The sequence below is a fragment of the Colletotrichum aenigma genome, assembly GCF_013390185.1.
Source record: "Colletotrichum aenigma strain Cg56 chromosome Unknown KSG_Cg56_contig02, whole genome shotgun sequence".
Classification (NCBI taxonomy): Eukaryota; Fungi; Ascomycota; class Sordariomycetes; order Glomerellales; family Glomerellaceae; genus Colletotrichum; species Colletotrichum aenigma.
The window spans coordinates 5,289,917-5,317,687 of record NW_023500908.1 but is presented as its reverse complement, the minus strand read 5'-3'; the positions used below and the strand labels follow the sequence as shown (position 1 = coordinate 5,317,687).

At 54.9% G+C, this 27,771-nt stretch overlaps 9 protein-coding genes across 9 annotated transcripts; 4 read left to right on the top strand and 5 right to left on the bottom strand.

The window, feature by feature from the left end:
* Positions 1-1,394: 1,394 nt before the first annotated feature.
* On the top strand, positions 1,395-2,927 carry CHI1-1 (Chitinase 1; the record flags this gene model as incomplete). The annotated part of the gene is made up of 5 exons (XM_037318711.1): positions 1,395-1,528; positions 1,581-1,679; positions 1,765-1,814; positions 1,873-2,061; positions 2,119-2,927. The coding sequence occupies 5 exons, from the start codon at positions 1,395-1,397 to the stop codon at positions 2,925-2,927; spliced, it is 1,281 nt and encodes a 426-aa protein (XP_037184084.1).
* Positions 2,928-3,177: 250 nt separating this feature from the next.
* CGCA056_v003453 (Secondary metabolism regulator LAE1) lies at positions 3,178-4,998 on the bottom strand (the record flags this gene model as incomplete). Its single annotated transcript, XM_037318710.1, has 10 exons — positions 3,178-3,220; positions 3,277-3,702; positions 3,780-3,917; positions 3,972-4,009; positions 4,065-4,102; positions 4,160-4,289; positions 4,370-4,392; positions 4,479-4,564; positions 4,615-4,652; positions 4,708-4,998. 10 exons carry the CDS (start codon positions 4,996-4,998, stop codon positions 3,178-3,180), a joined length of 1,251 nt encoding a protein of 416 aa, XP_037184089.1.
* Positions 4,999-11,427: 6,429 nt separating this feature from the next.
* Positions 11,428-12,870, top strand: CGCA056_v003452 (uncharacterized protein; the record flags this gene model as incomplete). The annotated part of the gene is made up of 1 exon (XM_037318709.1): positions 11,428-12,870. The coding sequence occupies one exon, from the start codon at positions 11,428-11,430 to the stop codon at positions 12,868-12,870; it is 1,443 nt and encodes a 480-aa protein (XP_037182838.1).
* A 314-nt stretch (positions 12,871-13,184) lies between these two features.
* On the bottom strand, positions 13,185-14,711 carry CGCA056_v003451 (uncharacterized protein; the record flags this gene model as incomplete). The annotated part of the gene is made up of 1 exon (XM_037318708.1): positions 13,185-14,711. One exon carries the CDS (start codon positions 14,709-14,711, stop codon positions 13,185-13,187), a length of 1,527 nt encoding a protein of 508 aa, XP_037182835.1.
* Positions 14,712-16,042: 1,331 nt separating this feature from the next.
* Positions 16,043-18,621, top strand: bglB-2 (Beta-glucosidase B; the record flags this gene model as incomplete). The annotated part of the gene is made up of 3 exons (XM_037318707.1): positions 16,043-16,099; positions 16,156-18,551; positions 18,618-18,621. 3 exons carry the CDS (start codon positions 16,043-16,045, stop codon positions 18,619-18,621), a joined length of 2,457 nt encoding a protein of 818 aa, XP_037184088.1.
* A 358-nt stretch (positions 18,622-18,979) lies between these two features.
* Positions 18,980-21,321, top strand: CGCA056_v003449 (uncharacterized protein; the record flags this gene model as incomplete). Its single annotated transcript, XM_037318706.1, has 3 exons — positions 18,980-19,311; positions 19,372-20,283; positions 20,610-21,321. 3 exons carry the CDS (start codon positions 18,980-18,982, stop codon positions 21,319-21,321), a joined length of 1,956 nt encoding a protein of 651 aa, XP_037183181.1.
* Positions 21,322-21,524: 203 nt separating this feature from the next.
* Positions 21,525-22,112, bottom strand: CGCA056_v003448 (uncharacterized protein; the record flags this gene model as incomplete). Its single annotated transcript, XM_037318705.1, has 1 exon — positions 21,525-22,112. The coding sequence occupies one exon, from the start codon at positions 22,110-22,112 to the stop codon at positions 21,525-21,527; it is 588 nt and encodes a 195-aa protein (XP_037183180.1).
* A 3,184-nt stretch (positions 22,113-25,296) lies between these two features.
* Positions 25,297-25,969, bottom strand: CGCA056_v003447 (uncharacterized protein; the record flags this gene model as incomplete). The annotated part of the gene is made up of 2 exons (XM_037318704.1): positions 25,297-25,872; positions 25,952-25,969. The coding sequence occupies 2 exons, from the start codon at positions 25,967-25,969 to the stop codon at positions 25,297-25,299; spliced, it is 594 nt and encodes a 197-aa protein (XP_037183189.1).
* A 634-nt stretch (positions 25,970-26,603) lies between these two features.
* On the bottom strand, positions 26,604-27,714 carry CGCA056_v003446 (Peptidase M20 domain-containing protein; the record flags this gene model as incomplete). Its single annotated transcript, XM_037318703.1, has 2 exons — positions 26,604-27,102; positions 27,164-27,714. 2 exons carry the CDS (start codon positions 27,712-27,714, stop codon positions 26,604-26,606), a joined length of 1,050 nt encoding a protein of 349 aa, XP_037183188.1.
* Between the last annotated feature and the right edge of the window lie 57 nt (positions 27,715-27,771).

Sequence of the window (27,771 nt, the reverse complement as noted above, 5' to 3'; positions counted from 1 at the left end):
GAAGATCCTAATCTACTCGGGATGTCCATCTGTCGTCGCCGTTTGCAACGTTGCAGATCTCTCATACCCTCATGAACCGTACGGATGGACTCAAAGTTGCAAAAGAAGGCGCGGATGCCACTCTGTAATATGCACACAATCAGATGGCAGCAGCTCATATGGCGGAAGGCACCCCTGGAAGGCACCCCTGGAAGGCAACCCTTTTGGAGATCAGGGGGCAGGGCGGGTGATGCGCCGGTGCCCGTCTTATCAGATCTCCACCTTCCGGAAGGATAATAACTTCCGTAGGATTGTTGGAGGTGGGTGGAAGACGGGGTAACCCCGATGCCGAATGAGGATTTGTTGGAAGTGTTGTTGGTTGCCGTTGTTGCGCTACTTTTCGAATGCCGCCTTGTTGTCTCTAGTCGACATAATACCTGTCTCAGCAACTCAGTAGTAAAGAAGAGAAATCCAATTTACGTCAGACTTCTGGAACAACAACTGCCGCGATAAGCCGACATACGGCTCCAGCAGATTCGTCCAAATGGCAGCATGTGCTCACGTTAGTCCTGTCCGAAAAGAGCGATAAGGGCCAGGGATGGAGGGTCACATTCGGCCCCGACTCGGTCATTCGCTGTCAAATCACCAAATTCGGGGCACATGGCCCTTCAAGGGTAGCTCTTGAAGAATTGAAGAAGTCCAGCCAATCTGGCGGCGTCGCTGGACATGCTAGCAGAGGAAAAGACCGGCTACACCTGCATTAGCTCCCTCGCTTCACCTTGCGCCAACCACTCACCGGGCACCATCACCAAGTCCTCACCTATGGTGTTGGCGGCGCTCCACCATGCACACACACGCGCGTACACACACACACACACATACAAGCGAAATTCCACGCGAGATTCGCAGTGTGCTGGTGCAGCCAATATGGCCGCGCGAGGCATGTCATCCTTTGGTGGGTTGATGGCACGCTAGACCACACGCTTGACGGATCACTGTCAAATTGGTTGTAACCATCTAAGCGTGACGCGAGCGACAAGACCACGATGCCTTCACGCGCCTCGTGGAAATTGCGTTGCGAATTCTTCGCAAGCCAGACTTCTGGCAGGATTGGCTCAGGGGAGCTCAGAGTTTGATTGGCAGAGGACGTAACGTTTCGCATGTAAGTCGAGCACGCACGATTTTCAGATGACAGATGTGGTCGGAGGCAACAATGGCTTTGTGTCCCTAGTTCTCCCATTGTTTCGTGGGTGAGATCTTGGGTAGCGCATTGTCTAACTTCACCGGACAGAATTAGTATAATATGATCAGTTGATCGCCTCAAGTCTAGTGACGTTTAGTTGAGGTGCGGCACAGCCTTTTTCTTACACTCCTTCTATAGACTATTTAACAGCTTCCTCTTAATTTCGGTCAAGATGAGGTTCTTCCGCTCCTTAGTTGCTATCGCTAGCATCATGTCTCCCGCAATCCGTCTCACCGAGGCCTCACCGGTCAACCTCACCACCCGAGGCCTGAATGGCTATACCAACGCTGTGTACTTCACCAACTGGTATGTCGCCTTCTGTATTGAGACCGCTTGTTGTATTCTAATTCAGATTCAGGGCCATTTATGGACGCAACTATCAGCCGCAGGATCTCCCTGCATCTCAGATCACGAACGTTCTCTACGCGTTCATGAACCTGCGGGACACTGGGGAGGTGTAAGTTTCTTCCATCTCGAGAAGTATCGATAGTTCATCGCCCGTCTGTGGCATCTTTTAGGTCTAGTAAACTGACACGTTACAGTTACACCGCGGACACGTACTCTGATTTGGAAAAGCATTATGCCTCCGACTGTAAGCCCCCATGAATCTTGAAACCTTGCGGATAGCTCGTCTCACTCCTGCTCACCAGCCTGGAACGATATCGGCACAAACGCATACGGATGCGTCAAGCAGCTCTATCTCCTGAAGAAAGCCAATCGCCGGATGAAAGTCATGCTCAGCATCGGTGGCTGGACCTGGTCTACCAACTTCCCGGCTGCTGCCAGCACTGCAGCAGGCCGGTCTCTCTTCGCCTCGTCATCGATCACGCTTATGAAAGGTAGGCATGCATCTAGGGCACGACGCTGAAACCACTGAGACTAACCTACGATGACAGACTGGGGCTTTGATGGAATTGACGTGGACTGGGAGTACCCTGCCACGGCGGGCGATGCAGCCAACTTCGTCTTGCTTCTTCAAGAAATCAGAAGCCAGCTGGATGCCTACGCTGCGCAGTACACCCCGGGCTACCACTATCTTCTTACTGTCGCATCGCCCGCAGGACCTGACCACTATAACGTCATGCAGCTAAAAGCCATGTCAGATATCATCGACGCCTTCAACCTCATGGCCTACGACTATGCCGGATCCTGGGATGCGAACAGCGGCCACCAAGCGAACCTCTTCCCGAACCCAGCGAACCCCACCGCCACCCCCTTCTCGACCGATAAGGCCGTGAGCGACTACCTCGCCGCCGGCGTCCCCGCCTCTAAGATCGTCCTCGGGATGCCCATCTACGGACGGTCTTTTGAGCAGACGAACGGCATCGGTCAGCCGTTCACCGGCATCGGCAGCGGATCGTGGGAGAACGGCGTGTGGGACTACAAGGCACTTCCTCGTGCGGGTGCCACGGAGCTGTACGATGCGACCGCAGTTGCGTCCTACAGCTACGATTCTAGCGCTAAGGAGCTCATTTCATACGACACGCCGGCTGTGGTGAGAACCAAGGTCTCTTACCTGCAAAGCAAGGGCCTTGGAGGGTCGATGTTCTGGGAAGCCAGCGGGGACAGGACCGATGACGCTAGTCTGATGAAGACCAGCTTCGATGCTCTGGGTGGCAGTGCCGCGCAGGATTCGAGTGAGAACCAGTTGAGCTACCCGAACAGCAAGTACGACAACATCCGTGCGGGAGTGCCAGGAGGCTGAAAGAAAGGACTAGTTCTAGACGTCTGGAGCACACCCCGGCTAACGTTCATTTCTGATCTCCTTTCGTTTCTGTTTCATTGGTTCGGACTTTCCTCGAATGCGAAGCCTGCCTATCCTTCTCAATGTCCATAGATGTATCGGAACTCTTACATTTCTACATAAATGAGCGTTTGAATGACACTTTGTCATATATCAAAGCCTTAGATGCCGACTTGGCACCGCCATACTTGGGCACAATGCCGCTAAATGATCAATTTTCCTCGGCAACCACCTTTTGTCCGTAAACAACGTACCTGAATGGACCTTTTTAGCTCGGAAGAACAATAAGCGAGATTTCAAAAACACATACCAGTCGATGTAGGCGTGGAAGGCGAAGGGCCGACTCTTCAACTCCTTACGAACTTGCGCAAGAAGGACAATGACTTCTTCCCTGGTCCATCCCAGAACCCCAATGAAGAGCTTCAGAGTGAACGCATCGAGACCATCTATGGTCTGCGCAAGATTGTTCCAGCCGAGGTCCTGGTTATGAGGATCCTTTGCCCACGGACCCAGGGGAATCTTGAAGTGATAGGATCTGACATTTCTGTACGGTTGCTGTCTTACCCAGGCATCCAACTTTGGCCCAGGAGAGTGCTCCGTGCCTAGCTTGTCACAAGCTTCCATGAACAGTCGGTCCCACTTCATGAGCGCGTGTTCTTCCTTAAGAGTGCCGTCATCGCAGCCGTAGAGGACACTCATGTCAGAAAACTCGGCCCAACCATTATGGTTCAGGGCGCTGGATTCAGTCAACGTCATTAGTTATAGCTCTCCGGATAATCGCCACTTTCGGCGTCTGGAAGCACGACCACCCACTCATAAACCCTACGCATGTAGGTTGGCCAGTCTTTCAACGAGCATGCCATGTATCGGCTGTGGATGAAGTCATACGACCGGTCGTCCATCCAAGTACTCTCCACGTCATCGATTTCAAAGCGCACGTTAGGGGGCACCCTTGGAGCCAGTCAGTTTGAATTGCACATTGCATAGGTTAAGGCAGTTATTTACCATCCAGGCTGAATCGCGCTGAGATCATTTCCATAAATCTGTTTGAGAGTATTAGAGGCGGAATCAAATTCATCTTACCGGCGATGAACCTACCTCTGCGTCGGGGAATAATTCGGCGGCCTCAATCGCCCCTTATGACCCGAATTAGTTGATCATGGCGACCTAACCTGCTAGGACACTGCACTCACATATACCTGTGCCAGTGCCGACATCGAGGATTCGATGCGTCCTGCCAGGATCTACAGGTGCCAGAAACAGCCTGTAGCCGATTGTCTTAACGACCATGCTGTGAAACAGATCCAAACGGTCTGACTCGCCCTGGAGTGGAAGGATGGCGTCAGTAAAGCAAATTCCGGGAGCCGCGCACCCGGGCGCGTGCCTGATGAGGTTTCCCATACCTCGTCGTTAGGGAAGTTGTAAGCTATCAAAGATCAGCGTTCCATTGCCTCACAGGCCGCATTCACGTTCCCAAAGCACGTGGTGCACAGGGTAGGTTAATAAACCTACATCCAGGGCGGTACGCATGGTAGCGTCGACCAAACTCCTCCGGGTAGTCAATTACACTTGAAGTCAAAGACTCCGTGTACGTAGACCTATTGGCTATCAGCTCGTCTTTCCGAACAACAGAGGACCAGTTACATACAGCCGGTCATCAATGGTCAACCCGTCATCGTCCGTGGCCTTTATGTGCCCGTTAGCGTGAAGCCTTGGCTCTGCAATTGCCTTCCACACAAACACTTGCCACGTCGTTCGGTTCTATGGGACCTGGTTCACCGGCCGTTTGCAAGTCAATTTCGGGCGGGACTGTTCGGGCCACAGGACCTGCGCGGGTGGCCGGGGTTGCTGGCGCCGCCGAAGGCCCCGGAGATGTCTGGGTAGGCGACGCCGTCGAATCTCTCGTGGCTTCCGGGGGTGTCTGTGTCTTCGGACTTGTTGTCGCTTGCGGGGACGCCGGGGGTGGCGTCTGAGATGTCCGAACTGCTGCCGTTGCCGGGGCCGCCGGGGCGTCGCTGGTTGAATCGGTCATGGCTCGAAAGATACCCAACTGAATAATTGCCCAATTTGTTTTATCAGACGGATCCGACCTCGTTGAGCGAAAAAAAAAAAACATGGAGGGGGGACCGGAGAGGTTTTCTTCTCATTTATGGGGTGATGGTGCTTGAAGAACCCCCGCAGCTCGGCGACTCGCGCGTTCCTCCTGCAGAGAAGGTCATGCAGTGTGGACGGCCTGGCTGTTCTCTTCCGGGATTCAGGTGGAGATCCTACGTGTTTGGCTCTTGGTATTGGATCATTGACAGGCCTGATCAGGCTGTCGACCTTCCCGCCCACAGCTGCCCATACATATTTTGCTCAGCGACCGGGCTTTCATAACATCGAAGCTTAAGAGAGAACTCAAGTTGTCCTTTTATTATTCGGAAGTATGTTCGTATTCATCCAGGAATCATTATTTCAAATGTGATCGTAAGCCATTCAGATATTTGACGTACTTGATTATCACATCGCCGGTAATGGCTGCTGCCCCACTGATAAAGCAGCACTCGACTCTGGATCGTGTGCTCATTGGGCCTCGTCAGCACGATTTGCATACTCCTGCTGGCTATTCTCCCGAGTTGCTGCAGCTCGCATCACGAAGGAACCAACCATAAGTTCCTGTTGGTGTGCCTCGTCGAATGATAATGCCAGCCGACCCCACCGGCTCCAGGGGGTTGAAGCATTGCCCATAACGAGTCTTCTGCAAAAGCCCCAGGTGCCGGGCGCGAGGGTCTGTTGGTTGTGGCCATCAAACGCGGCGTGCACACCTGCGGCGCAGTCGACGTTGGCGAGAGGGAAATAACGCGGGGCGGAGAAGGCCCGAATATACCCTGGTCTATTAGCTCTTACGCAGGACAACCTGTGTTTGAGCCAGCGGCGTGCTGCCATCAATGCTTTGGAATGCTCTCTCTTGAAGCGGCTTAGCATAGAGAAGCAGAAGTAGTTTGCCGGTTAGCAACTACAGGATATTCTCGAGCACCAAGGTCCCACCATTAAGCTTCGCTCAACCATAGCCAGGGACAAGCTTGCTGTATCAGGGCGGGCTTTTAAATTTGGGTTATCGAGGACGCCAAGGCGTAAAGAAGTTTGTTTAAGCTAAGTTCAAAGATGTGATACAGACAGAAGCCTGAGGTAGGTCGAGGAAGAATCGCATGAGATAAGTGTGAGGCGTCTATTGAAGCAGTTGCGGTGCTTAGGAGATATATTTGGGTGTCATTTTACTTAAACGATCTAGCTAAGCAAGATGAACAGATTCTTCGGCTGTGCTGCATATACTACTGAGGAAAGGATATTCAGAGAACGAGCTAGTTTTTGATTAGGTCTATTTTAGGAGGACCACATAATAAATCAAAGAAGGGAATGAGTGGTGCGACTTGCGAGAGAAGCCCAGCTCTGAAATCAAGCTACTAAACTTCTCTTGCATATTGTATCAATATGGATGCAAGCTACAGCAGCGCGTAGGCATGTCGGATTGTCGTTGAGTGATCAATCTTCTCACATGGCGCCGTCTGAAACTATTGTTTGGATCCTTTCTTCGCCACCAGGCAAACATCCTCGAAGACGTCAATGAGTTCTCGATGCATTTGAATATGATTCTCTCGCATAGATGAGCGACCTTCCAGTCTTCCGCTGCGAGAAACCCACGGCCGTCGAGTTCCATCGGAACGTGCCCAGGCTGTTAGCGACGGAAGCCCCGAGGGACTCGAAGCCTGCGCCCGTTTGGAGAGCTCCTTCTCGAGAGGATGCTGGCCAAAACAAAAAAAAAATGGGGGGGGGGGGGGAACACAAATAAGAAGAAAGGAAACAGAAAGAGCATTGCCCCCGAATCGAAATGAAGATGAGCGCCCAGCTCTCAAAAGTTGGAGCTCAGAGCTTGAGGAGCATTGCTAAGCTACTGAGCAATGGAATCAGCAATGAACCAATAGTTTGAAGAGAGAAGCCAAGGTTTCGAATGATGGAGACAAGAGCTGGATGTTTTCTACAGGAAAGGCACGTTGAAAGAGAGGACGTCGGTGAAATCGAGCGGAAAATTGGCCGAATAGAAGCGAATTTTGCTAATAAGCTGGAGAAATCGAAGGGTTCTGACGACCAAAACTCAGGATCCGACAACTTCTAAAGGAAAAAACCGAGGAGGCGAGGACTCTGCCCGAGGCTCGCGAAGAACGGGAACGGTAAGACAGGCCTCTGTGCGAAGGAAACACGGACGACGAGGATGAAGTCGCCTCTATCAAAGGAAAGAAATCGCAAAAGGAACACAATCATTAATTTACCGGCTCTTTGTAAACTGCAAACCCTGATGCTATCATGCGTCGAGTTTGGAACGCAACCATCAAGACTGTCCAATCATTGGCGGCACCTTGGACAGACATTTTGCCCGTTACAACCTCGAAACCACCTGAGAGATCTCTGGAGGGAACCTATTCAGGTACAGCGGCAACAGCATCGCCAGGCGCTGTTCTTTCTGGACCTAGACGCACGTATAAGACTGAGGAGAAATCGTCAAGATACCAGCCGTATCCATCTCGTAGATGAGGTTCATCGCCAGCAGTGTTGACGGTCATGCGGTTGTGCTGCCATTTGGTTGGAGCGTACTTGACAGTTTGATCTCTTTCTCAGCTTTCCCCCTTCAGTTTGAATTTTCCTGAATTAACACTCACAAGATTGTTCAACTTGTATCAACAGGTTTTTGCCGAGTTATCCATCGTATCGCTATTAGTAATGGGTCAACGCTACGTTGGCTTTTGACAGCAAGTTCGCACACAACTCCCCCCGATCTCGTCGCCCAGATTGATCTAGATCGTAACGATTATCAGTCACAAAATCGACCCGAAAGATTTCACGTCGCCCAATGGATAGTGCGTGTTGGAGAAAAAGCAACTAATTGGGATGCAATCCACCCCTGAACTGCCGTGGGTGCACGACCACGTGTAACAGCGCAGGCCAATGCCACAGCGAATCAGCCCCTGAAGCGTGGCGTCACACGGGGCGCAAGACTCAATCTGAGCCACTAGGAATTTAAACCACAGACGCGTCTCCCATCCAACAGCTTCGGGCGTGTTTCAACCGCGTCATTTTCTTTGTGCCTCGCTCATTCTCACCACTTCATCGTCAACTCCCCAGCCTATATTTGACCGAGCAAGAACCCAACGTCGCAGCATCTTGTCATCTGACATACGGCTGCACATATAAAACCACCACCCGGCAAGGGAATCTCGTAACCCGCACCATCCGCCAAAGAACAGCGCAGCCCAAGCCGGCGACGACTCCAAAGATGGACCCCCTGTGGTTGGCCCCGCACGACCGGGACGAGCGCTCCTGCAAAGGCTGCGGCAACTACGGCAAGCACATCGACATGTTCGGCTACTACTGCGCCGTCTGGGACCGCAACATGGCCGTCGCGGGGCGCACCATGGCCGAGCGGGCCTTCGCGCGCGCGGAGCGCATGCTCGCCGCCGCGCAGGAGGGCGTCGACGCCTGGGAGGAGCAGATCGAGGCGCAGGACGCGCTGGTCGACTCGCTGCGCGAGGCGCTCGACGCCGCGGAGGCGCGCCGCGAGGACCTCGACGAGAAGCTGGCGGCGCAGCAGGCGCTGTGCGAGCGCGCGGAGCGGCAGAAGATGGCGCTCATCGACGTCATGCGGGCGGCGGAGTATCGCGAGGAGGCGGAGGCTGCGGCCATGGAGAACGCGGGCGAGGAGGCGGGGAACTTTGACGCGGAGATGGAGGGGCCGGAGCGCGTGCAGGCGCTGGATCCGCATTTCTGGGAGGCGGGGACGGAGTGGTGGGATGAGGAGACGGATGACGAGCCGGAGGAGCTGAGCTTTGAGCAGTCGACGGCGTATTATGCGTGGGAGCTGGCGTACAAGCGGAGGACTGCTGGTCGCAGGACGCATGAGGCGGAGCGGCAGCATGGACGGCGGAAGCGGGCTGAGCGGCAGCTGTACGTGGAGAGGAGGGTGCGCGAGGCCGAGGCAGCTGGGCGGATGATTGATGCAGATCACTGCGATCACCTTGTGCGCTCGCACATCCGGGCGAGGGAGCAGCAGGGCAGGCAGCACGCAGCTCGGGAGTACGCCCAGGAGCAGAGACAGCGGCTGAGCCGGGTGGAGGCGTGGGCTGCCGGCGTGCAGACGCCTACGCCCGGCCCGTCGGTGAAGCAAGAGGACGAGCTGTCGGAGCTGCATTCGCCGGCCATGTTGTCGCGGGTTTCGGTCAAGCGGGAGGGTACGGGCGAGGATCTGTGGCGGGTGGCTTCGGCTGTGCCGGATCGGACGGACGTGAAGCAGGAGATGAAGGTGGAAGAGGAGATGGAGGAGGACCCAGAAGAAGAGGAGGAGGAAGAGGGTGAGGTAGAAGTGATGGCGAGAGCGCCAAAGAAGGAGGAGCCGGAGCCGGAGCCAGAGTCAGAGCCGCAGCCCGGGCCAAGCCGGAGTATCCCCGCGACTCCCCGTGCCCCGGCTTCTCCAGCTGCTTCCGGCCGGCCGCAGCGAACGACCCGGCGGACACGGAGGACGCAGCCGTATCCGAGTTGAGGGGAATGACAGGACGAACAAATGATGAGACCTATGTGGGACGAGATATTTTACTACACATTTTCGAGCAAGAATACCACAACACAGTCAATATCAGTCATATTCCTCCGGTCAGCTACCCGCCAAATGAGGAATCCTCAAGCTTCATCCTTCGAACAAGGCGAAGCATCAATGATGACGCTTGGGATGGGTTGCAGACAGCAGACGAAGAACATGAGCCAATTCGATCGACTGGCGTGCTTCCAAAAGCACACACTATCCGCTCGCATGGCCCGAGTCTTACTCGGGAGCGGGAGCGGGCCGGCGGGGCCACAATGCACCCGTCACATCCGCCGCCGGCGCCGGGAACGCATACGCAAACCGCGGAACGAAACGAACACTGTGCGCACAGTTTCCAACACTCTCTTGCATCATTGCACAAAACATTTCCTTTATGAATTCCACCTTGCGGAGCTTCAGACCCAAGAAAACCCCGTTGTTGCCCCCTTCTCGCCTCGGAGCTATCCCTGTCACAGGACCCTGCCAAATCCCAGGGTCGTCGGACCAGGTAGGGGGTGCTCTGCCCCAGGAGCTCGTTTCCTGGACGCCGCAGCCGAAAGTGCGAGTTTCTTCACCCCAGCAAGAACCCGCCGTCTCCTCAAAACGGGGCTCACCTGAAGACGCCTTGCCGCTTTGGGAAGCAATCTCGGTGGAGAGCTACCCAAAACCTAACAGATTTTATGTAAATTCTGGGGCCTTCTCTTATGGAGATCATCAAAAATATCCTTTTGTTTTCTTCTTCTGACGGAGCAACGGCCGCGCTGCAAGTTGCAAAGGGTGTGCGTCCCCCCCCCCCCCATGCACCTTGTGCAACGAATCGGCACAGAAGGCGGCCCCAATGAAACAGTGGAGGTTCTAGAAGTTCTCTGGTCCGTCACTCGCTCGCTCTGTGTCTTGAACATGCCCACCCGGAATGTCAGGGTCGCATGCGTTCCGGCAGGCCGCGCAGTAGTGTTGGGAGTTTATTACCAGGCCGCTGGGAGCGAGGAGCTGCCGGGTGACATGGCTTGCGAGTCGTGTGTGCTTGGGCGTACATACGTATGCAGCACGCATCATCGCGTGACGTGACGGATTTGTGAAAGATGTCGGTGAGGCAGGAAGAGGCAATTCATTACTCGCCGTCACTGGAGCTGCAGCATGCACAGTTGGAGTCAGTTGCAAAGAGTCGGTCAAGCACAAATCCCTCAAACTCGTATCACCAGAGCATCACAAGTTTGTTCAGTGCGAAATGTGCTTCTCTCATACGCAGCAGGGTCCAAACCTTTCGAACCCAAGGTTCCGGTAAAACTCATCTGGCATATACTAGATGGAGCTGCAATATCCGTCATCGCTAACTCGTAACGAGCCCAAGCTATCCACACTTTGGCTGGCTCTGCCCAACCCCTGGCCTGCTTGCACAAGAACCCACCGCAAATCTTTCGAAGCGGGAACCGTGGACACAAAAAAGAGGATCGTGACCCTTTTTTCCTCTGCTGCTGTTGGTGGGCAGACGTCAGAACCCCGGCCTCGTTGCCAATGGAGCTGCGCCGTTTCGCGAGGTTCGATTGCTTTTTGAACCTGACACCATCCCCATCCATTCCCATGGGCCCCCTTCCCCTCCCCCATTTACCACGTTTTTCCCGCCGTCCACCTTTGATCCCTACATTTGCTTTTGCATTCTGGACTATCTCGTGATAAACCCATCTCCACCGCAGAGGCAAGATCGATCTTGGAGATTCGCAAGAAACCTGACAAAAGAGAGGTGAGGCAGATTGTCAATCTTCCGGATCCCCTCCCCTGCATAGCTCTCTTAGGGCTGGACATGGGAATGGGAGATGGTTCCCGTCATTGAGAAGCTTGATTGCTTACACTACAATGCCACAGCCACACCGGGTCCCCTCCTCCCCCGACGGACAGGGACGGAAAGCATTGAAGCAAGCTCGAGCAAAGCACGAACATACGCCTGATCCGGAAGACCGAGATTGGAACCAACAACACACCGGAAAGTGCGGGACGGGCAAGCACGGGACAACATACAACCACCGACCCGAGACACAAGCCAGTCCGGCCTCAAAGCCGGCCATGGACCCCGATGCCTGCCGCAACTGCGGCCACTCGGGCAAACACACCACCTTCCTCGACCACCGCTGCGCGATCCACGAGCGCGACGACGCCGAGCGCGACAAACTACAAGCCGACGCCGCCCTCGAGCGCGCGCGCTCCCTCTGCGAGACGTCCCTCACCCTGATGAAGCGGCAGATGCAGGAGCTCGAGGACGCCAACGAGGCCATCGAGGCGCTCGCGGCCGCGCTCGCGGCAGCCGAGGACCGCCGCGAGAGGGTGCGCCGCGACCTTGGGGCGCACGGCGACGTGTGCCTGACGGCGCGGTCGAACCTCGAGGCTGCGGAGGAGATGGCCATCGCGGCGGCGGGGCGGTATTTTGAGGCGGGCCGGGCGGTCAGCGCGCTGGAGGAACAGGAGGCGTTGGAGGCGAAGAGTAGTGAGCCGAGCTGGGAGCGGGAACAGCCACAAGAAGATGGGGAGGGTGAGGATGAGGAGGGGGATGCGAGGAGGTGGCAGCGGAGTAACGAGCGGTTCTGCAAGTGGTTGAGGCAGAGCGAGGCGCAGCGGCAGATTATGAAGTCGTCGTGGACGAAGCTGCGCGTGGCGGAGCGGCTGGCGGGCGAGGGCGCGGAAGTGGACGAGGAGCAGGTTGCGAGGGAGAGAAGGGTGCAGGAGTGGGCGGCGGCGCGGCGGAGCGATCTGCCGCCGGACGAGGACCCGACGCTGGTCACGGAGGAGGGCGCCGAGTCGGAGCCCGCGGCGCCGGTGGTAGCTGTGACAGTGGCCGTGCCGCCTACGCCTGCGGCGACGAGGTCCGGGGCCGCGAGGCGGGCTGCTGCGCCGGCGCCGTTGAAGACGCGCGGCCGGAGCGGGAGGACTGCCGCTGCGGCGGCTGCTCCGGTGACTGCACCGCCGTCGCCGACGAAGACCACGACCACCACGACCGGGAGGGCGCTGAGGACAGCGAGGAGGGTGGAGAGCCAGACAAGGTCTGAGCCGAGCCGGCCTACGACGGCGACGAGGGCGAAGAAGGAGCCTGTGACGGCGAATCAGAAGGCTGCCGCGACGAGAGTGACGAGGGCGGCGCGGACGGGGAAGACCGCGGCGCCGGCTACGGAAGCGGCGGCAGCGCACGGGGCGAGCGCCGGGAGCTCCGGGGCGCTTTCGGCGTCGGGGAGGCCGCAGAGGGTTACGAGGAGGAGGAGCAGGGTGCAGCCGTACCCGACGCCGGCGGCGCAGCCGAGATGGAAGTAGATGAATACTGGTGGTTATAGTTGTAGATTGTGTTGTCTTTATATACCCAGTTCGTTCGACCGGGGCAGGGTTGGGGGGCACCGGAGTTGTGGGATTGAATGATACACGCGGAGTTTAGATACCAACACGTTTAGACTGAATATTCTTTCCATTTGTTCCATGAAATCTGCACTGCATTCAGATCAAGTGAGATAAAGATAAGCTTCCAACATGGTGATGGTATCTAATCAGCATCATCATGATAAGCAAACACCTAGGACGGATTACTTAAACCACCATGGCGTCATCCAACCCACCCATCGCGACATGCAACTCTAAAAGAACCTCCACACCGAATCCGCGCCTCTCTTCTTCTTGAAGCCGCTGTACCACCTGCACAGCGGGTACATCACGCTCATCACAAACGCCCAGTTGAGCGCCCACACCCACACATTGTCCACGCCCGTCGCGGGCCGTCCGTCCGGCGGCGGCGGCAGCCCCGTGTCGCGCCCGATAAGCGCCACCAGCAACAAACACATGCTCATGAGAATAACCATGTGCACCACGTAAAAGAACAGCGCGGACGTCCCGAAGGCAAGCAGCACGCCCAGCCACCGCGTCGCGAACTTGGGCGGCACGGCCGAGAAGGCGGCCAGCAGGAAGAAGGTGCCCGCCAGGGTGAAGCAGTAGAAGGCGACGTCGGGCGGGTACTTTACGATGTAGAAGAAGGACGCCGGAGACGCGAGGTAAGGGTTTGTCGCGGGGTGGGCGCGGTGCTCGGGCGCGCGGAGGCAGTGCTCGGAGAGGTTGCCGACGCGCAGCACGCGGGTGAGGACGAAGGCGGCGAGGAAGAGCAGGCCGGCGGCGATGTTGGCGCAGACTTGGGACGGCACGGGGAGGTGCGGGCGGGCGGTGACGAGGCGGGCGTAGAGGAGGCCGAGGATGGCGAAGGAGAGCCATGCGAGGGGCGGGAAGGGGGAGACGACGTGTGGGGAGATGACTTCGAAGAACCAGAAGCGCCAGAAGTCGTTGGCGGAGGAGGAGGTGGCGGTGGTGGTGCAGGTGCCGTGGGTGGGGGAGAGCCAGATGTTCCACCAGATGGTGACGAGGGAGAGGGCGAGGAGGAGGGCGTTGTGGGCGTGCCAGGAGATGGCGGTCGCTTTGGAGGAGGGTTTGGTGCCGGAGGGGGTGTGGTGGCCTGCGTGCTCGAGCAGAGGTTCCCTCTCGCGGCCGCCTTCGCCATCTGTGAGGATGTACCGGTCGAGAAGGGCGGCAAGGCGAGGCTCTGTGGTCGCGATGCCGAGCCAGAGGAGTCCCGCAAGGACATAGTCCACCCCCAGCGCGACGAGGACGACGTTCATGAACCAGAACCTGCCACCCGTGAGCACAAGCCCGAGGACGACGGAGACCAGCGTCAGCACGGCGCCGCGGACGGCGAAGTGGCGGGCCATGCGGGCGGCGGACCAGCCGAGCCTGCTGCGGGAGCGGCCGAAGTAGACGACGCCCATGCCGAGGAGGAAGGTGAAGCCCGGGGCGCAGAGGTGGGAGAGGGTGCGGACGAGGTAGCCGAACCACCAGTTCCAGGAGTCGACGGGGACGGCGTCGCGCTCGCCGTCGGGCGGGCCCGTGGAGTGGCGCCAGGCATTGAGGCCGACGGTGTTGTGGTCGAAGGCCATGAAGAGCATCAGCAGGCCGCGGAGGAGGTCCGGGGCGAGGGCGCGCTGGGGCGCCGGGACGACGGGTCTGGGTGGTGGTGATGGTGTGGTGTTGTATGTGTAGCCGTTGGAGGCCGTCTCTGCGCCGGAGTCATGGCCGTTGGACTGGGCCTCGTGCTCTGGTGCGGATTCTGGAGGTGGCGGCATCGTGGTGTTGGGGAGTTGGACTACCGTGGGAACATCACCAAAGGGAGTTGATGATGAGAAGAAGAAAAAGGTGCTTATTTATGGAGAATGGGCTCTGAGGGAATGGAGACTGGGGACGTTGCCAAAGGTCCAGAAAGTCCGAGCCGCGCGCGGTGTCTTAGCGTGGGCGCGGTGGACTTTGGGCGGCGGACTGTTGAATGGATGACGTTCGCTTTATTCAGCACATATGGAAAAACGCGACTTTGCAGTGTCTCAGGGGTGGGCGGCCTAATGTATTTCGAGTCATCCCAAGTCCACCTAAGAGAGGGACATAGGGCTGCATTGCTGGTGGATATGGGGGTTTACAATTTGTTGCAAATGTAGCCCTAGTTCTTCCAACTGTTCCTGTCTTGATTGGATCTTCCTGCATACGAATAACCCTGTTGTGGTCTTCCTCGGAGACTTTTAGCTTCTGTCATCTCGTTCAAAGACGCGCTCGGTGCGTCAGACGGAGCAACCGGAGCGTCCGGCCGACTGGGAGAAATTTGCCGCTGACCAATTGAATTCCGCCTCGCCGGCGTAGAGGGACTCAGGGGGCTGCTTATTACTGCGGACTTTGGGGTGAGAAATTCTTTGTGGTTTTCAATTGGTTCTCTCTTTGGTTGAGGGGAATTGATTCGATAAGAAAGCGTGTCCCGTTTCTGCCAGCACTTGATGACTTTATGTGTCAGCGCCTCTTCATCTAGAAGATCATGTTTAGCTGGGGGTGGGTGCTATTTCCTACTATGTCTCTTGGACAGAGCATAAATAATGGAAGCTTCAAGACGCTGGCCCACATGTCTCAACCGAAGACAAAAGCACAGTGATTCAATTAGTCATAGACTCCCCTCACCTTCATCTTTGCGGCAACATTCAATCTTTATTCTTAAACAGGCGCAACATCCGTCCAAGAAGTCAAACACCCGGCCCGAGATAAACCTTGCCGCACAACGCTCTTATCGGCCTTCACCTTACCCTCCGGCCTCCCCCCCCCTCCCGGCCTCTCTTCCGAACAGCGGGGCCCCGGCCAGCCCATATCTCCCGATTGAGCAATCTTTAGCACCCCATTGGTGAAGCCATCCGGAGAACATCTTAGCTCCAAAGTCGTCATCACCTGGCGCTGTCACCCCTCACTGCCAAAATGCGGAGGGCCCCGCCAACACCAGCCGTTCCGAGTTCCGACCTCCGCGATGGCCCCCCACTCGGATCTTTAACAGCTTGAATCGCGGGGTGATAAAATGAGCCTTATGAACCGCAGTCGTTCACGATGAGTTGCCTCTACAGGTGAACTCTCTTCACACCAACCCGTCAAAATGGCTGAAAAGACAGACACCGAAGCAATCCTAAAGAGCCTCACGCTCGAGGAAAAAGTATCTCTTTCTGTAACACCCCTCTCACGCAAAACATCTCACTAACCCTTCACCAGATCCGCCTCCTCGCCGGCCGCAACTTCGTCGAAACAGGCGACGTCCCCTCCAAAGTCCCCGCCATCAAGACCACCGACGGGCCCAACGGCACCCGCGGCGCCGCCATCGACGGCAGCACCAAGGCCGCCTGCTTTCCCGCCGCCTGCAGCATCGCCGCCACCTTCGACCGCCGCCTCGCCCGCGCCGTCGGCGCCGCCCTCGCCCAGGAGTCCCGCGCCAAGGGCGCCCGCTGCCTGCTCGCGCCCACCGTCTGCATCCACCGCCACCCGCTCGGCGGGCGCAACTTCGAGTCCTACAGCGAGGATCCGTTTCTGGCCGGCAAGCTCGCCGCGGAGATGATCAGTGGGTGCCAGGGGTTAGGGGTCTCGGCGACGATTAAGCACTTTGTGGCCAACGAGCAGGAGACGGCGCGGACGACGGTCGACGAGACGATTTCGGAGCGCGCGTTAAGGGAGATTTATCTACGCCCGTTTGAGACTGCCGTGAAGGAGGCAAAGCCGTGGGCGGTCATGTCGGCGTATAATCTTGTCAACGGGGTGCACTGCGACTCGAGCGAGTGGCTGCTGAAGGAGGTGTTGAGGGGGGAGTGGGGGTGGAAGGGGCTGGTGATGAGCGACTGGGGCGGGACGAACTCCGTCGCGGAGGGGATCAAGGCCGGCTTGGACATTGAGATGCCCGGCCCGCCGAGGATACGCAAGCCGGCTGCGGTGCTGGCGGCGGTCGAGAAGGGGGAGCTCACGGAGGATGTGATTGACGAGCGGGTGCGCACGATTCTGGAGTGGACGGAGCAGCTGAACGGGTTCCGCGATCCGACCATCACCGTCGAGAAGGCGATCGACCGGCCGGAGCACCGCGCCCTCATCCGCGATGCCGGGGCGCGGGGCATCGTACTGCTGAAGAACGAAGGCGGGATCCTGCCCCTGACGAAGGAGAAAGTTAGGGGCAAGAAGATCGCCTTGATCGGGTACGCCAAGGACGGTCTCGCGCACGGCGGCGGGAGCGCGAGTGTGAATGCGCATTACCGCCTCCCGCCATGGGACGCGCTGCACGCCGCCCTCGGGGAGGACGTCGAGTTCAGCTATGCCAAGGGCGCGCACAAGGAGCGCCTCCTCCCGCCCATCAGCGCGGACGGCCGGGTCGGGAAAATTGTTGGCCTCGACGGCCAGCCCGGGTTTAGCAGGCTGTTCTACGACTTCCACGGCCAAGCGGGCGACGAGCCCGTCTCGGTGCTGCACAGCTACCCGAACTCTGCGTACTCTCCGCTCGGGTCGCAGGAGTCGATGTGGAAGACGCTTGATATTGTCGGCGACTTCACGCCGGCGGAGTCGGGGACGCATTACATCGCCTGCTCCGGCATCGGGCCCACGCAGGTTTTAGTTGATAACGAAGTTGTGTTTGAGCAGACGGGCAACTGCGCGGATCCCATGGGCGCGCTGTTCCTTGCGGCGAACGAGCCGGAGATCAAGCACGCTTTCGAGGCGGGCAGGACGTACCGTCTCCGTATACACAGCAAGCCGCCGACGAAGATTGGTCTGGAGATTCTTGAGGGCAGGACGGGTGTGAGGATGGGCTTCGCGCTTGAGTCGGATCACGACGCAGATTTACAGGGCGAGGCGGCGAAGGTAGCCGCCGCCGCGGACCTAGCGATTGTATTCACAGGCCACGATCCGCAGTGGGAGACCGAAGGACGCGACCAAGAATCCTTCCACCTCCCCTGCGACCAGGACGGACTTATCGAGGTCGTGGCGAAGGCGAATAAGAACACGATCGTGGTTAACTCCACCGGCGTCGCGGTAGCGATGCCCTGGCTGGGCAACATTTCCGCGCTGGCCCAGTCCTGGTTCCCGGGGCAGGAGTGCGGCAACGCCATCGCGGACGTCCTCACGGGCGCGGTGAACCCCGAGGGTAAGTTGCCCGTTAGCTTCCCGGCGCGGGTCGAGGACGCGCCGGCGCACGGGAACTTCCCTGGTGAACGTGTCGACGGGCAGTTGAGGGTTACGTATGAGGAGGGCGTGTTTGTGGGGTACAGGCACTACGACCGCGTTGAGAGGTCCAAGGTTAACTTCCCCTTTGGCTTTGGGTTGTCCTACACGAGCTTTGAGTACGCCAACTTTGCTGTGGCCAAGAAGGGCGGTGATCAGTTTGATGTCACGGTGGATGTTACCAACACTGGCAAGCTTGAGGGCGGTGCCGTGGTGCAGGTTTACGCTGGCAAGGCGACTTCATCCCCGGACACGCCAGTAAAAGTGCTTGTTGCGTTTGACAAGGTCCGTCTTGCGCCGGGCAAAACGACTACTGTGCAGCTGTCTGTTGTGGCGAAGGATTTTGCGTCGTTCGATGAGGCTGGGCGGGAATGGCTTGTGGAGGCAGGAGAGTACAACTTCACCCTTGGAGAGTCAGCCGCTGAGGCGATTTCTGTGGTCGCAGTGGCTGTAGATCGACTAACATATCAGCGCTAGAGCTGAGTTTTGTTGAAGTGACATGCACTAAAGAGGTAGCACAAATGCAAATGACCGCCAAATGAATGCTGTTGTATCTCGTTCATCTGCAACTCGTGCATCTCGGAAGCTTACGTCATTGTCGTACGGATGGCACAGCAAAGGTCACCGCCACGATTGCGTCCTGTGTATGTGTGCCGACGAGAGAAACACAGGGGAACACAGTAGAAATTTCGTTTCGGCTCGTGGCTGAGACGACGCATGACGCCAACAGAGCTGTGAGCCCACAAGGGGTAATATAAGTCCCAGGATCAGCGAAGATAGCCGTCTCCGGTGGGACAAATGGCGGAAAGAGTGCATCCCATTTCTTCGTTGCTTTTCAAACATGTTCACTACACTTCGATGGTCGGTTTGGGGCCAGCAGATTTGGGCCCTCGCAGGTGCCGTTGCTGCACTTACTACGATGGCGATCCTCCTCGGCAAATTCAACAATCGCCCCATTTTCAACCAGATGGGATTCACGATCAATGCCGTTATATCTGTTCTTTCAGTCACTGTCAAAGCTGCTGTAGCTTTCGTTCTCTCGGAATGTATGGCTCAATGGAAGTGGATTCTGTACGCTAGGGAAGACAGGCTCATGATCGATTTCGATCGACTCGACGGGGCTGCACGTGGTCCTTTGGGCAGCCTGAGGGTGCTGTCGAGAACGAAAGGAGCGTACGTATCAAATCATGCCCATGCGCTTCGGAATACATGGGCGCTAATATCGACCACTAGGTCTATTGCCCAATTTGGGGCTGTCCTGACCATAGTTGCCCTCGCCCTAGATCCTTTTGCCCAGCAGCTACTTAGACTTCGCGAAGCTATCGTGTACGACAAATCAAACAACGACACCTCGGCACTTATTTCACGAGCAGCAGAGTACTCCTTGGGCGTTGCACACACGGAGAAGACTCATTTCACCAATTTGACTTGGGATTGGGAACGCAATGCATCTACCACAACAGCAGAATTCGAGTTCTGGAATATCACTACTAGCATTCCACCCTCAATGGAAGGGGTAATCATGAGTGGCTTTTACAAATCGCCGGAAGAATTGCAACGGGAAACTCTTTTCCGGTGCTCCTCAGGAAACTGCACCTTCGAGCCATTCGTAACCCTTGGTGTATGCCATAGATGCACAGATCTCTCCGTCAATCTCACCCGAATGCCCGGTAACTACGACGAATTGCTGAACACAATCAAGCCATATCATACTGCTAATACACCTGGGATCATCGTCAACGGGTCAACCATGTACGCCACTGGATTCAGCCTTCCCAACGGCCACTACATCGCCAGCACCGAAGGCTGCCAACCTTACCACCGCCAAAAGTATAGCAGTGAATCATATACTACTACATCTTTCGGTACCGGGAATCCAAATAAGACAGTCACCATGACGGACATTGACACTCTATTATGGTCTATGAGTATTATATACGCAGATATCAAGGCGTTGAATGCGTCTGGAGCGTTGAAGGATTTAGATCCGTGGTCGGAAGAACCTCAACCGCCTGAGGTGACTTGGCCAAACGTGTCACTGAAGGCGTTAGAGTGCGGCCTCTACTACTGCGCCAAACGCATCACCTCAAAGGTCGAAAATGGTCGCCTAGAAGAAACCGTCGCAGAAATTGCTAATACTAAGCGGTCAGAGTTTTCATGGGACTTACCAAAAAATATTTACTTGAATATTAACGACAAATACGACCGAATACCGCCAGAGTACCGCGCCCCCCCCCCCCCCCCCCCCCAGACGAGTTGCGGAGTCTGGAATTCCACAAGCTTTGGTCCGTCGTCGCCAAAAACCCTCTCGAGATCGTAAAAGACTCAAAGGAAGACGATTGGCAGATGCAGTCCTCAAGAAACCAGGTGACGATCCAGTCGGAATCTGTCAAATCAATTAGCGCCTACATCCAAACTCTGTTTCGATGGGAGCCCTGGTTCAACGATACTAAAGTTTGCGCTCAGCTTAGCCGTCTTGAGGGCATGGAAAATGCTGTCGACTTCAACGGCGCATCGTTTGGACCAGTCAAGTCCCTCTATGCCGCAGCCCAGCCACCGGCGTTGAACAGGCTGGTGTCACTTAGCCGGTCCGACTTTGCGGGCGTCTCCGCAGTCTTTGAATCCATGGCTATGAGCATGACGAATGAGATCAGGCGAACCCACGAGGACGCCGACGTCGCTCGCAATGGAATGAACACCATGACCTATGAAGGGCTGGTGGGCAGCACTGTTGTGTTGTACGAGGTCAAGTGGCAGTGGATAGCATTGCATGTTACTGTACTGACATTGGCCTGCACGTTGATGTTGATGACGATCATCAACACAGGAAGCAACGTAGATGTGCCGTTGTGGAAGAGTAGCTCACTGGCGGCCCTTCGGCATGGAAACGACATCGGCGGGTTGCTAAAGGAGTCTGGCAAGTCTGTGGCCGACATGGAGGACGCAGCGAGGAAGATGTACATGAGTGGACGCCGCATTGACGTCGAGGAGACTAAGTATGAGGGAAAGCAGTATTCAAATCTCGTGGAGAGCAAGAGAGCCTCGCAAATCGATCTGGGTGAGGGATTAGCTGAGGCGTCGACAACAGATACTGTTGAAGAGCGGTTTGAACCCCCAAGACCAGCGTCGTTCCATGACCAAGGGTCGGAGATGGCTCCCAGAACATATTCCCACACATTCTAGCAATAGTTCATCTTCGATTGACAGATTGTTACCTAAGTTGAGGTTGTCCCTAATAAAAGCTTGTTCAAACAAGACTCGACTGATTTTGTTTGGGGACCATATGCTGTACCGATGTGCAGGATGGTATCACCTGACTATTTATCAGATACAATAGAAAATGTATCAGAATCCCAGAAACAGCAACTTTCCCAGTAACCACAATATCAAACGCCTGCTTCCAGTTCAGCAATGCGCTCCTCCCAGTTCGGACCGAACAGTTCCTCGGCCTTTGCTCTATCCTCCCTCATCTCTTCGACGTGTCTCTCCAAACGCAGACGAATCCACTGATCCTTCTCATCCCGATCGCTTATCCTATGCAATGCTCGGATATCGCCTTCGATCTCAGCGGCCCCCAGTATTGCCACCTCTCGGTTGACTTCCCCTGTCCTCAAGGCTTTTTTGATCTCCTCGCGCAACTTTTCCAACTCGGCCTGTTCGCATTTGAGCTCGTCCCGGCGTTTCTGGGCTGCGGCGCGTCCGCGGGTCTCGCTTCCAATCTTCCGCTCCAAGTCCAGGACATCGGTGCCGATTTGACCCAAGCGTAGGGAGAGAAAAACGTCTTTGTCTTTAAGAAATGTCATCTGGCCTTCGGCCTCAAATTCTGCCTGCATATGGGCACTGAGCCGCTCGAAGAGGGAGCATTCGAATGTGGAGATGGAGGTGTGCGTCTGTGATGTGCCGCATCCATGGCAGGGTCCGAGTATTGCGAACGCGCTCGTGCGCTTCGCGAGAAGGCTTTGAATGGTTGTCATCTGTGAGGCAGAGGGCATTAGCAGGGTGGTTCGACGGTAAATTCGGGGTGGAAGGGCACATACAGTTTGATGGGTGAAGTCGAAAATAGTTCAAATTTGTTTTGCTACGAAGGCAGCGTGGTGGTGGCGATGTCGAGAAAAACGTCGGGCGTGGGCGACGATGAGGCGGTGAGAAGAGGCTGGGATTGATGCATGACGCGAAAAAGAGACGTGACGGGCTATCCTTATTTATGAACATCAATTGCTTATGTAACTGGGAAATCATGTTTAAAGTAGTAATCATCTCGCCTGGAAACGATTCGGAAACGTTTCCGGAACGATTCGGGAACGATTCAATTCAGTGCATATGGGTTTGAGGCCTTGTAAAATGACGCAACGAGGTGCGGTCTGATTGCGGTTCCCTAATCCATGGACATCAGGACCTCAAGTCCGCATAGATAACTTCAGACTCAGCTTCATGAGTGGAGGTAAATTGATGTTCAATAAAAGCATAGGTAGGTAGGTTTTAGGTTGACGTTATTTGCCAGGTATGCTTTCATCAGTACACGTATCGGCAGATGAACCACGATCAACGCTCACTATAACATAATAGGAATGATAACGTCAGTGATGGGTAAAAGCCGAGATAAAAGCTCAGATATTGACGTCAAGACATAGTGTGGAACTATCTTGATTTTACTCTGTCTCCAGATTGCTTTCTTGAAACAAAGGCGAAGCCAAATTGCAGTCGATAGCTACTTGGTCTTAGTCCTCGCAAACGCCGGTAAGTAGGAACGGTACGTCGGACACGCATTAGACTTTGGATGTCTCCATTGACACAAATACGAAATCAGGTTTTACTCAACCTGTAGAGCGACCCTGTACAGCGAAAAGAGAACACGCGGAACGAAACGTCTTGGGTAACGACTCGAAAACAGCATGCAAAAAGATGAAATCGATACAAGTGCTGAATATCTTGTAGCGGCTGGATGCCGCGAGCAAAGGACACACAGAAGGCACTCTCAACTATCTATATACATGTTTGTTTAGCTATCGCACTAAACAGACAAAGAGCTCTGTTCTCCATTTATCTCACGAGCGTGATTCGTATGGCTTGTACCTTGAAGAATTTCCTCTGGTGTTTCGAGCCGGTCCAAACAGAATTGGCGGTTTGGGCAACGTTCTCTGAGAAGATGGCCGGGCTATGCCTGGCAAGATCCTAGATGCTGATCCGGGGACAGGCAGCTGAGGTAGCTCATAGGGGGACTGCTCGCGCGAGATAGACGACCTCTGGGATGAGGAGCTTGAGTCATCTTCCTCAATACTTGCACAGCTATCGACACTCTGTATGACGTGCGGTCCTCCGAACTCTCGCCGCAAAATTGACTGTCCTGGAGATTCGTCTTGAGCTGAAGGTAAAATGTCCTCGTCCATAAGCTGAAGTGACTGGTCTCTCTTTTGTGAACCCCCCTCTTCAGATAAGACGGTCATCTCGTGCCTGGCCTTTCCCGACACATAGTCGAGCCAGAGTGGGTCATCGTCCGGATCTTCTCCCTTTTCCAACTTGACCATACTACGCTGGATGCTGAGTATGTTAACTCGACTTTGCAAGTATAGTATTTCTTTATCGGCTATAGCTCCCTTAAGAGTCGAACTCGGTGCCGGGCATTTGGAAACTTCGTCCTGGACATGGTATCTGCTGCGCCCAATGATCGCGGTGTCCATACTTGGGCTTTCCAGCATCGCGAGCTCTGTTGCGAGGCAAATGAAACGCTCATCTAGCGTCGATATGTGCTTCTTCAGCATGGCAAGGTCCATTATGATGGATCGTTCGAGTTCTCGCTCGGTACGGAGTTTGTCGAAAAGAAAGCATTGGAAGGAGATAATCGCTGATTCTTGATGTCATTCAAAACTGCCGCAGCCTTTGCATGGTCTGAGATCGCAAGATTCGGTGTATTCGCTCGGCACGTAACTGTCGACGTTCATCTACGTGGCCCTTTGTGAGCGACTTGGACTTGGATGCGAAGGATGGGATTGAGCTTTTACGTACCGTGGATTCTGTTGAGTTCACCGGCTATAATTGGGCTGTCTCTTTTGCAGTTTGATGGGACCACAGAACTGTGATTTGAACGTCGATGGCGGGTGGTAGTGTCGATGATAGCAGTTGTTGGAGTTTCGTCGGGAATAGGGGCAAGGAAACATGCAATGCGTCGGACCATTGGCGTAAAATACTTTCCTTTGATTATGTCATCCGCCGTGAGTGCACTTGATCCAGTGGATTGATCCTGGAATGATCTCAGTCAGACTCATGGCATCTCGAACTGAAGTACATAAATGGCCTTGAACAGCCTCAATCTCTCCAGACCTGTGTGCTGGAAGCTACCTGAAGATGGTAGATCAGCTGACATCCTATGTAACTCGACAGAATAGCCCCAGAGGCCTCATAGTCATTGGAATCAAATTAATAAAGATAATTGAAGATTGGATGTAAGGCTTGAGATGCTTTCGTGCATGATTTGATACGCGGCGCAGCTTGATACAATGAGTTGCAAGAACGAGGTTCCTTTGAGATCAGAGGAAGTGGAGCCAACATATCCCTGATATCCAATTATGCTAACGATCAACTCCAGCACACGGAATCTGGCCCGTGGATTGTTTTATTCTTTCAGGTTTTGCACATAGGCAACCAAAGATATCAACGCAATTCCACTATCACATCCCATTCGGAAAGTTCTCTTGCATCGACTATTGCTAATGGAAAAAGGGCTTCCGGTGTGCCATGACTCCTCTGGACTCAGTTTAAATTAGCCTGTTCCTAGATCGCACGATGCCTGGGTGTGGTGTAGGGGTGATGTCTCGGCGATCTTGTCGAGCTACTGCGTTGCGGTCCCGGGGGATGGGTAGCTTGTGCCATCATTCTTGCCGACCCTGTCCGTGAATTGATAGCTGAAGTGGTCTGGCTTTGCCTCCATTCGTCAGTAGAGCCTGCCGATAAAGCGTCATACTTCGGCCTTATCAATGTCGTCCACGGAGCAACGGGGTTGAAATCCTCTTCCTCTGCTTTGATAGCCGCTTCTTCGGTATATTGCAAAAGGCTCAGCCCGACCATCCCTGCCATACCACGATATTGGACATCTTCCTGTGCAGTGCCTAGGACTTGCTCAAAGGGCATGGGGGATGCAGCGGAAGCGGCGCCTTCGTGCCGTCACCTGTCCAGACGCTCCTCGGTCTCGTATGCTCCTTCATCCGCCTGTCGTATCTTGTCCATCAAGTTTTCATGAGATCTTTCGGCTATTTCCTCTTGCCATAACTCCTTATCGATCGGATCCTGCTCCCTCTCCGACTTGTCGATGCTGTTCTGGATCCGGATTATTGCAGCTCGGCTTTCAGCGAATATGCCATGCTTGATTGCCAAATATCGGTGGTCATGTTGAATCCTTGCCTCCAAGTGCGCAATGGCCTTCCTGCGTGTGTTGCAAGTCCACAGGGCTGTGGCGCGACGCCTGGGATTGATGGTGTTGAGACACTTTTCTATCGTGATGATTGCTCTCTTGTGGTTATCGAGTCGGATATTGAGGCTGTTCAGTCTGCTGTGGAGCCCGCGTATCGCGAACTCAGCGGAAGCTTCGGTTTGGATCTCTGTGCAGAGCTGCTCGTGGAGAAAGCATTCGTAGGGTATGTCGTCGGTGAATATGTGCAAGCCAGACTTGGAGCAGCCTTTGCAGTTGCCGAGGATGGCAGCTACGTCTTTTCGACTCGGAGTGAGGGACTCGATGTGCATCTAGTTCGCCAGAGTAGTCAGCGACGGGTAGGTCTTGGGGCTTCAGGAATTGAAACAGGGTGCGGAGAAATTTTCCTACCGCCTCCATCCGATTCATCTTCGGGAAGGGAATAAAATGAATAAAAAGAAGAAGATGACGATTTGTAGAGCTTTGCCTTAGAATAAGGTTGGTGACTAGGTGTGTTGCCACAGGTCGTTGTCAGGAGCAGTGAGAATGGTGGGGACAGAAAAGGGTGGTTGGGAATAGCTGCAAGGAACCCATCATGTCTAGGAGGAATTTTGAAAATTTTCCGGGTTACGTAATTGGTCACGTGTGAGTTCCTTGAATTCATATGTATGGGATCAATCCAAGCCCGATCCAGGCCCGATCCAGGCCCAAACCGAAGAAAGCTGCTTCTCGAGCCGTTCACAAGGTGTGCAAGAGGGTTGCCTTGGAAATGTGCTGTGGCTTACCCTTTCTGTTGCAGTGCGCCAAGACTGGGGCTGAATAGCAAGCTCATATTGACTTATAACTTGCTTGTTCCAGTTGATCAGAAACCGTTGGAAGTTAATCAGTCAACCCGGATATTGTAAGGTATATCAGAGCACTTACGAGAAGATGTGCTCTTAATGCAAGAATCTGTGAGTGTGCTGTATCACAACTATCTGTATAACGCCGAGTACCAGAGGCTCAGTCTAGCAATCTTGAATGTGGAATCATTCCAAAAAAAAGTACTGATGCATTATGCTAACTAGAGGAAGTGAAGAACAAGCTTCTTGTATCCATCTATGCTGCTTATCAACTCTGGTACGCGGATGTATTCATCAGGACCGTGAGCAACCAATATCGAGCCTGGCCCGTAGAGAACTCTGTTCTTACAGAACTCGGCCCGCAGACGAGGCACATCCGTACCAAAAGCGACCGGAGCCGCTTCAAATCCGTCTATCTCCCAGTCCAGCAAGGCTTCTGGATATTCAAACACCCACTTCAGCTCAATATCTGGGTGGCGCGAGACAATGTCCGCAACCTTGATCTTGATTCCGGGCAAGTCACAGACCATGCGGACTTCGCAGAGAGCTTTAGCAGAAGGAGCGACAATGTTGTGCTTCTCTCCTCCCTCAAGAGTTCCGATGTTGAAGGTAGAAGGGCCCAGAAGCTCGGACTCAGGCCAGCTTGCAGCTGAAAGATCATTCAGAACTGCAAGCAGTGCAGACGTTGCACTTTTACCGAGGTGCGGGTATCCTGAATGGCTGGTTGTTCAATTATGAGCATCTCTGTAGCACATCAATACAAGGTGGAAAGTGGACTTACCAGGCGACGCCATTGGCAATAAGTTCAAAAGCAACTTGGCCCTTATGTCCTTTCGCAAGCTTGCTTTCAGTCGGTTCGGCAAAGATGCCTGATTCCCACGTGACTCCCATGTCGTTGGCCGCAATCATTCCATGTCCTCCATTTTCCTCGCCAACCACAAATAACAGCCCAATGTCACCTTCATCGCGAACTTTTCCTTCCTTTCTCAGCTCCTCAGCTGCTAGGATTTGAGCAGCCAATGGGCCCAGATCATCAGAAGAGCCTCTCCCCCGGATGATTTCGCCGTCGATTGTGAGGGGAATGTGAGGCGGCACGGTATCCATGTGAGCCGTGAGAAGCACCCGCGTAGTCCTCTCCGAGCCAAGATAGGCGTAGACATTGTGTCGACTGGATCCGGGCGCAATTGGAATGCGCTCAACAGTGTATCCCAAGCTTTGGAGATGCTGTTCCAGAAACACACCGATGCCGTGTTCAAGCTCGCTGGTGCTGACAATCGACATCAGTGATTTCAAGAGGTCCACTGCCGGATGGTCCATAATGTTGGACGCCATGTTTGATTTCGCTTGTTGTTGCAACGCTGGTTAGGCTCTGACGATGTTTTGTGGTCA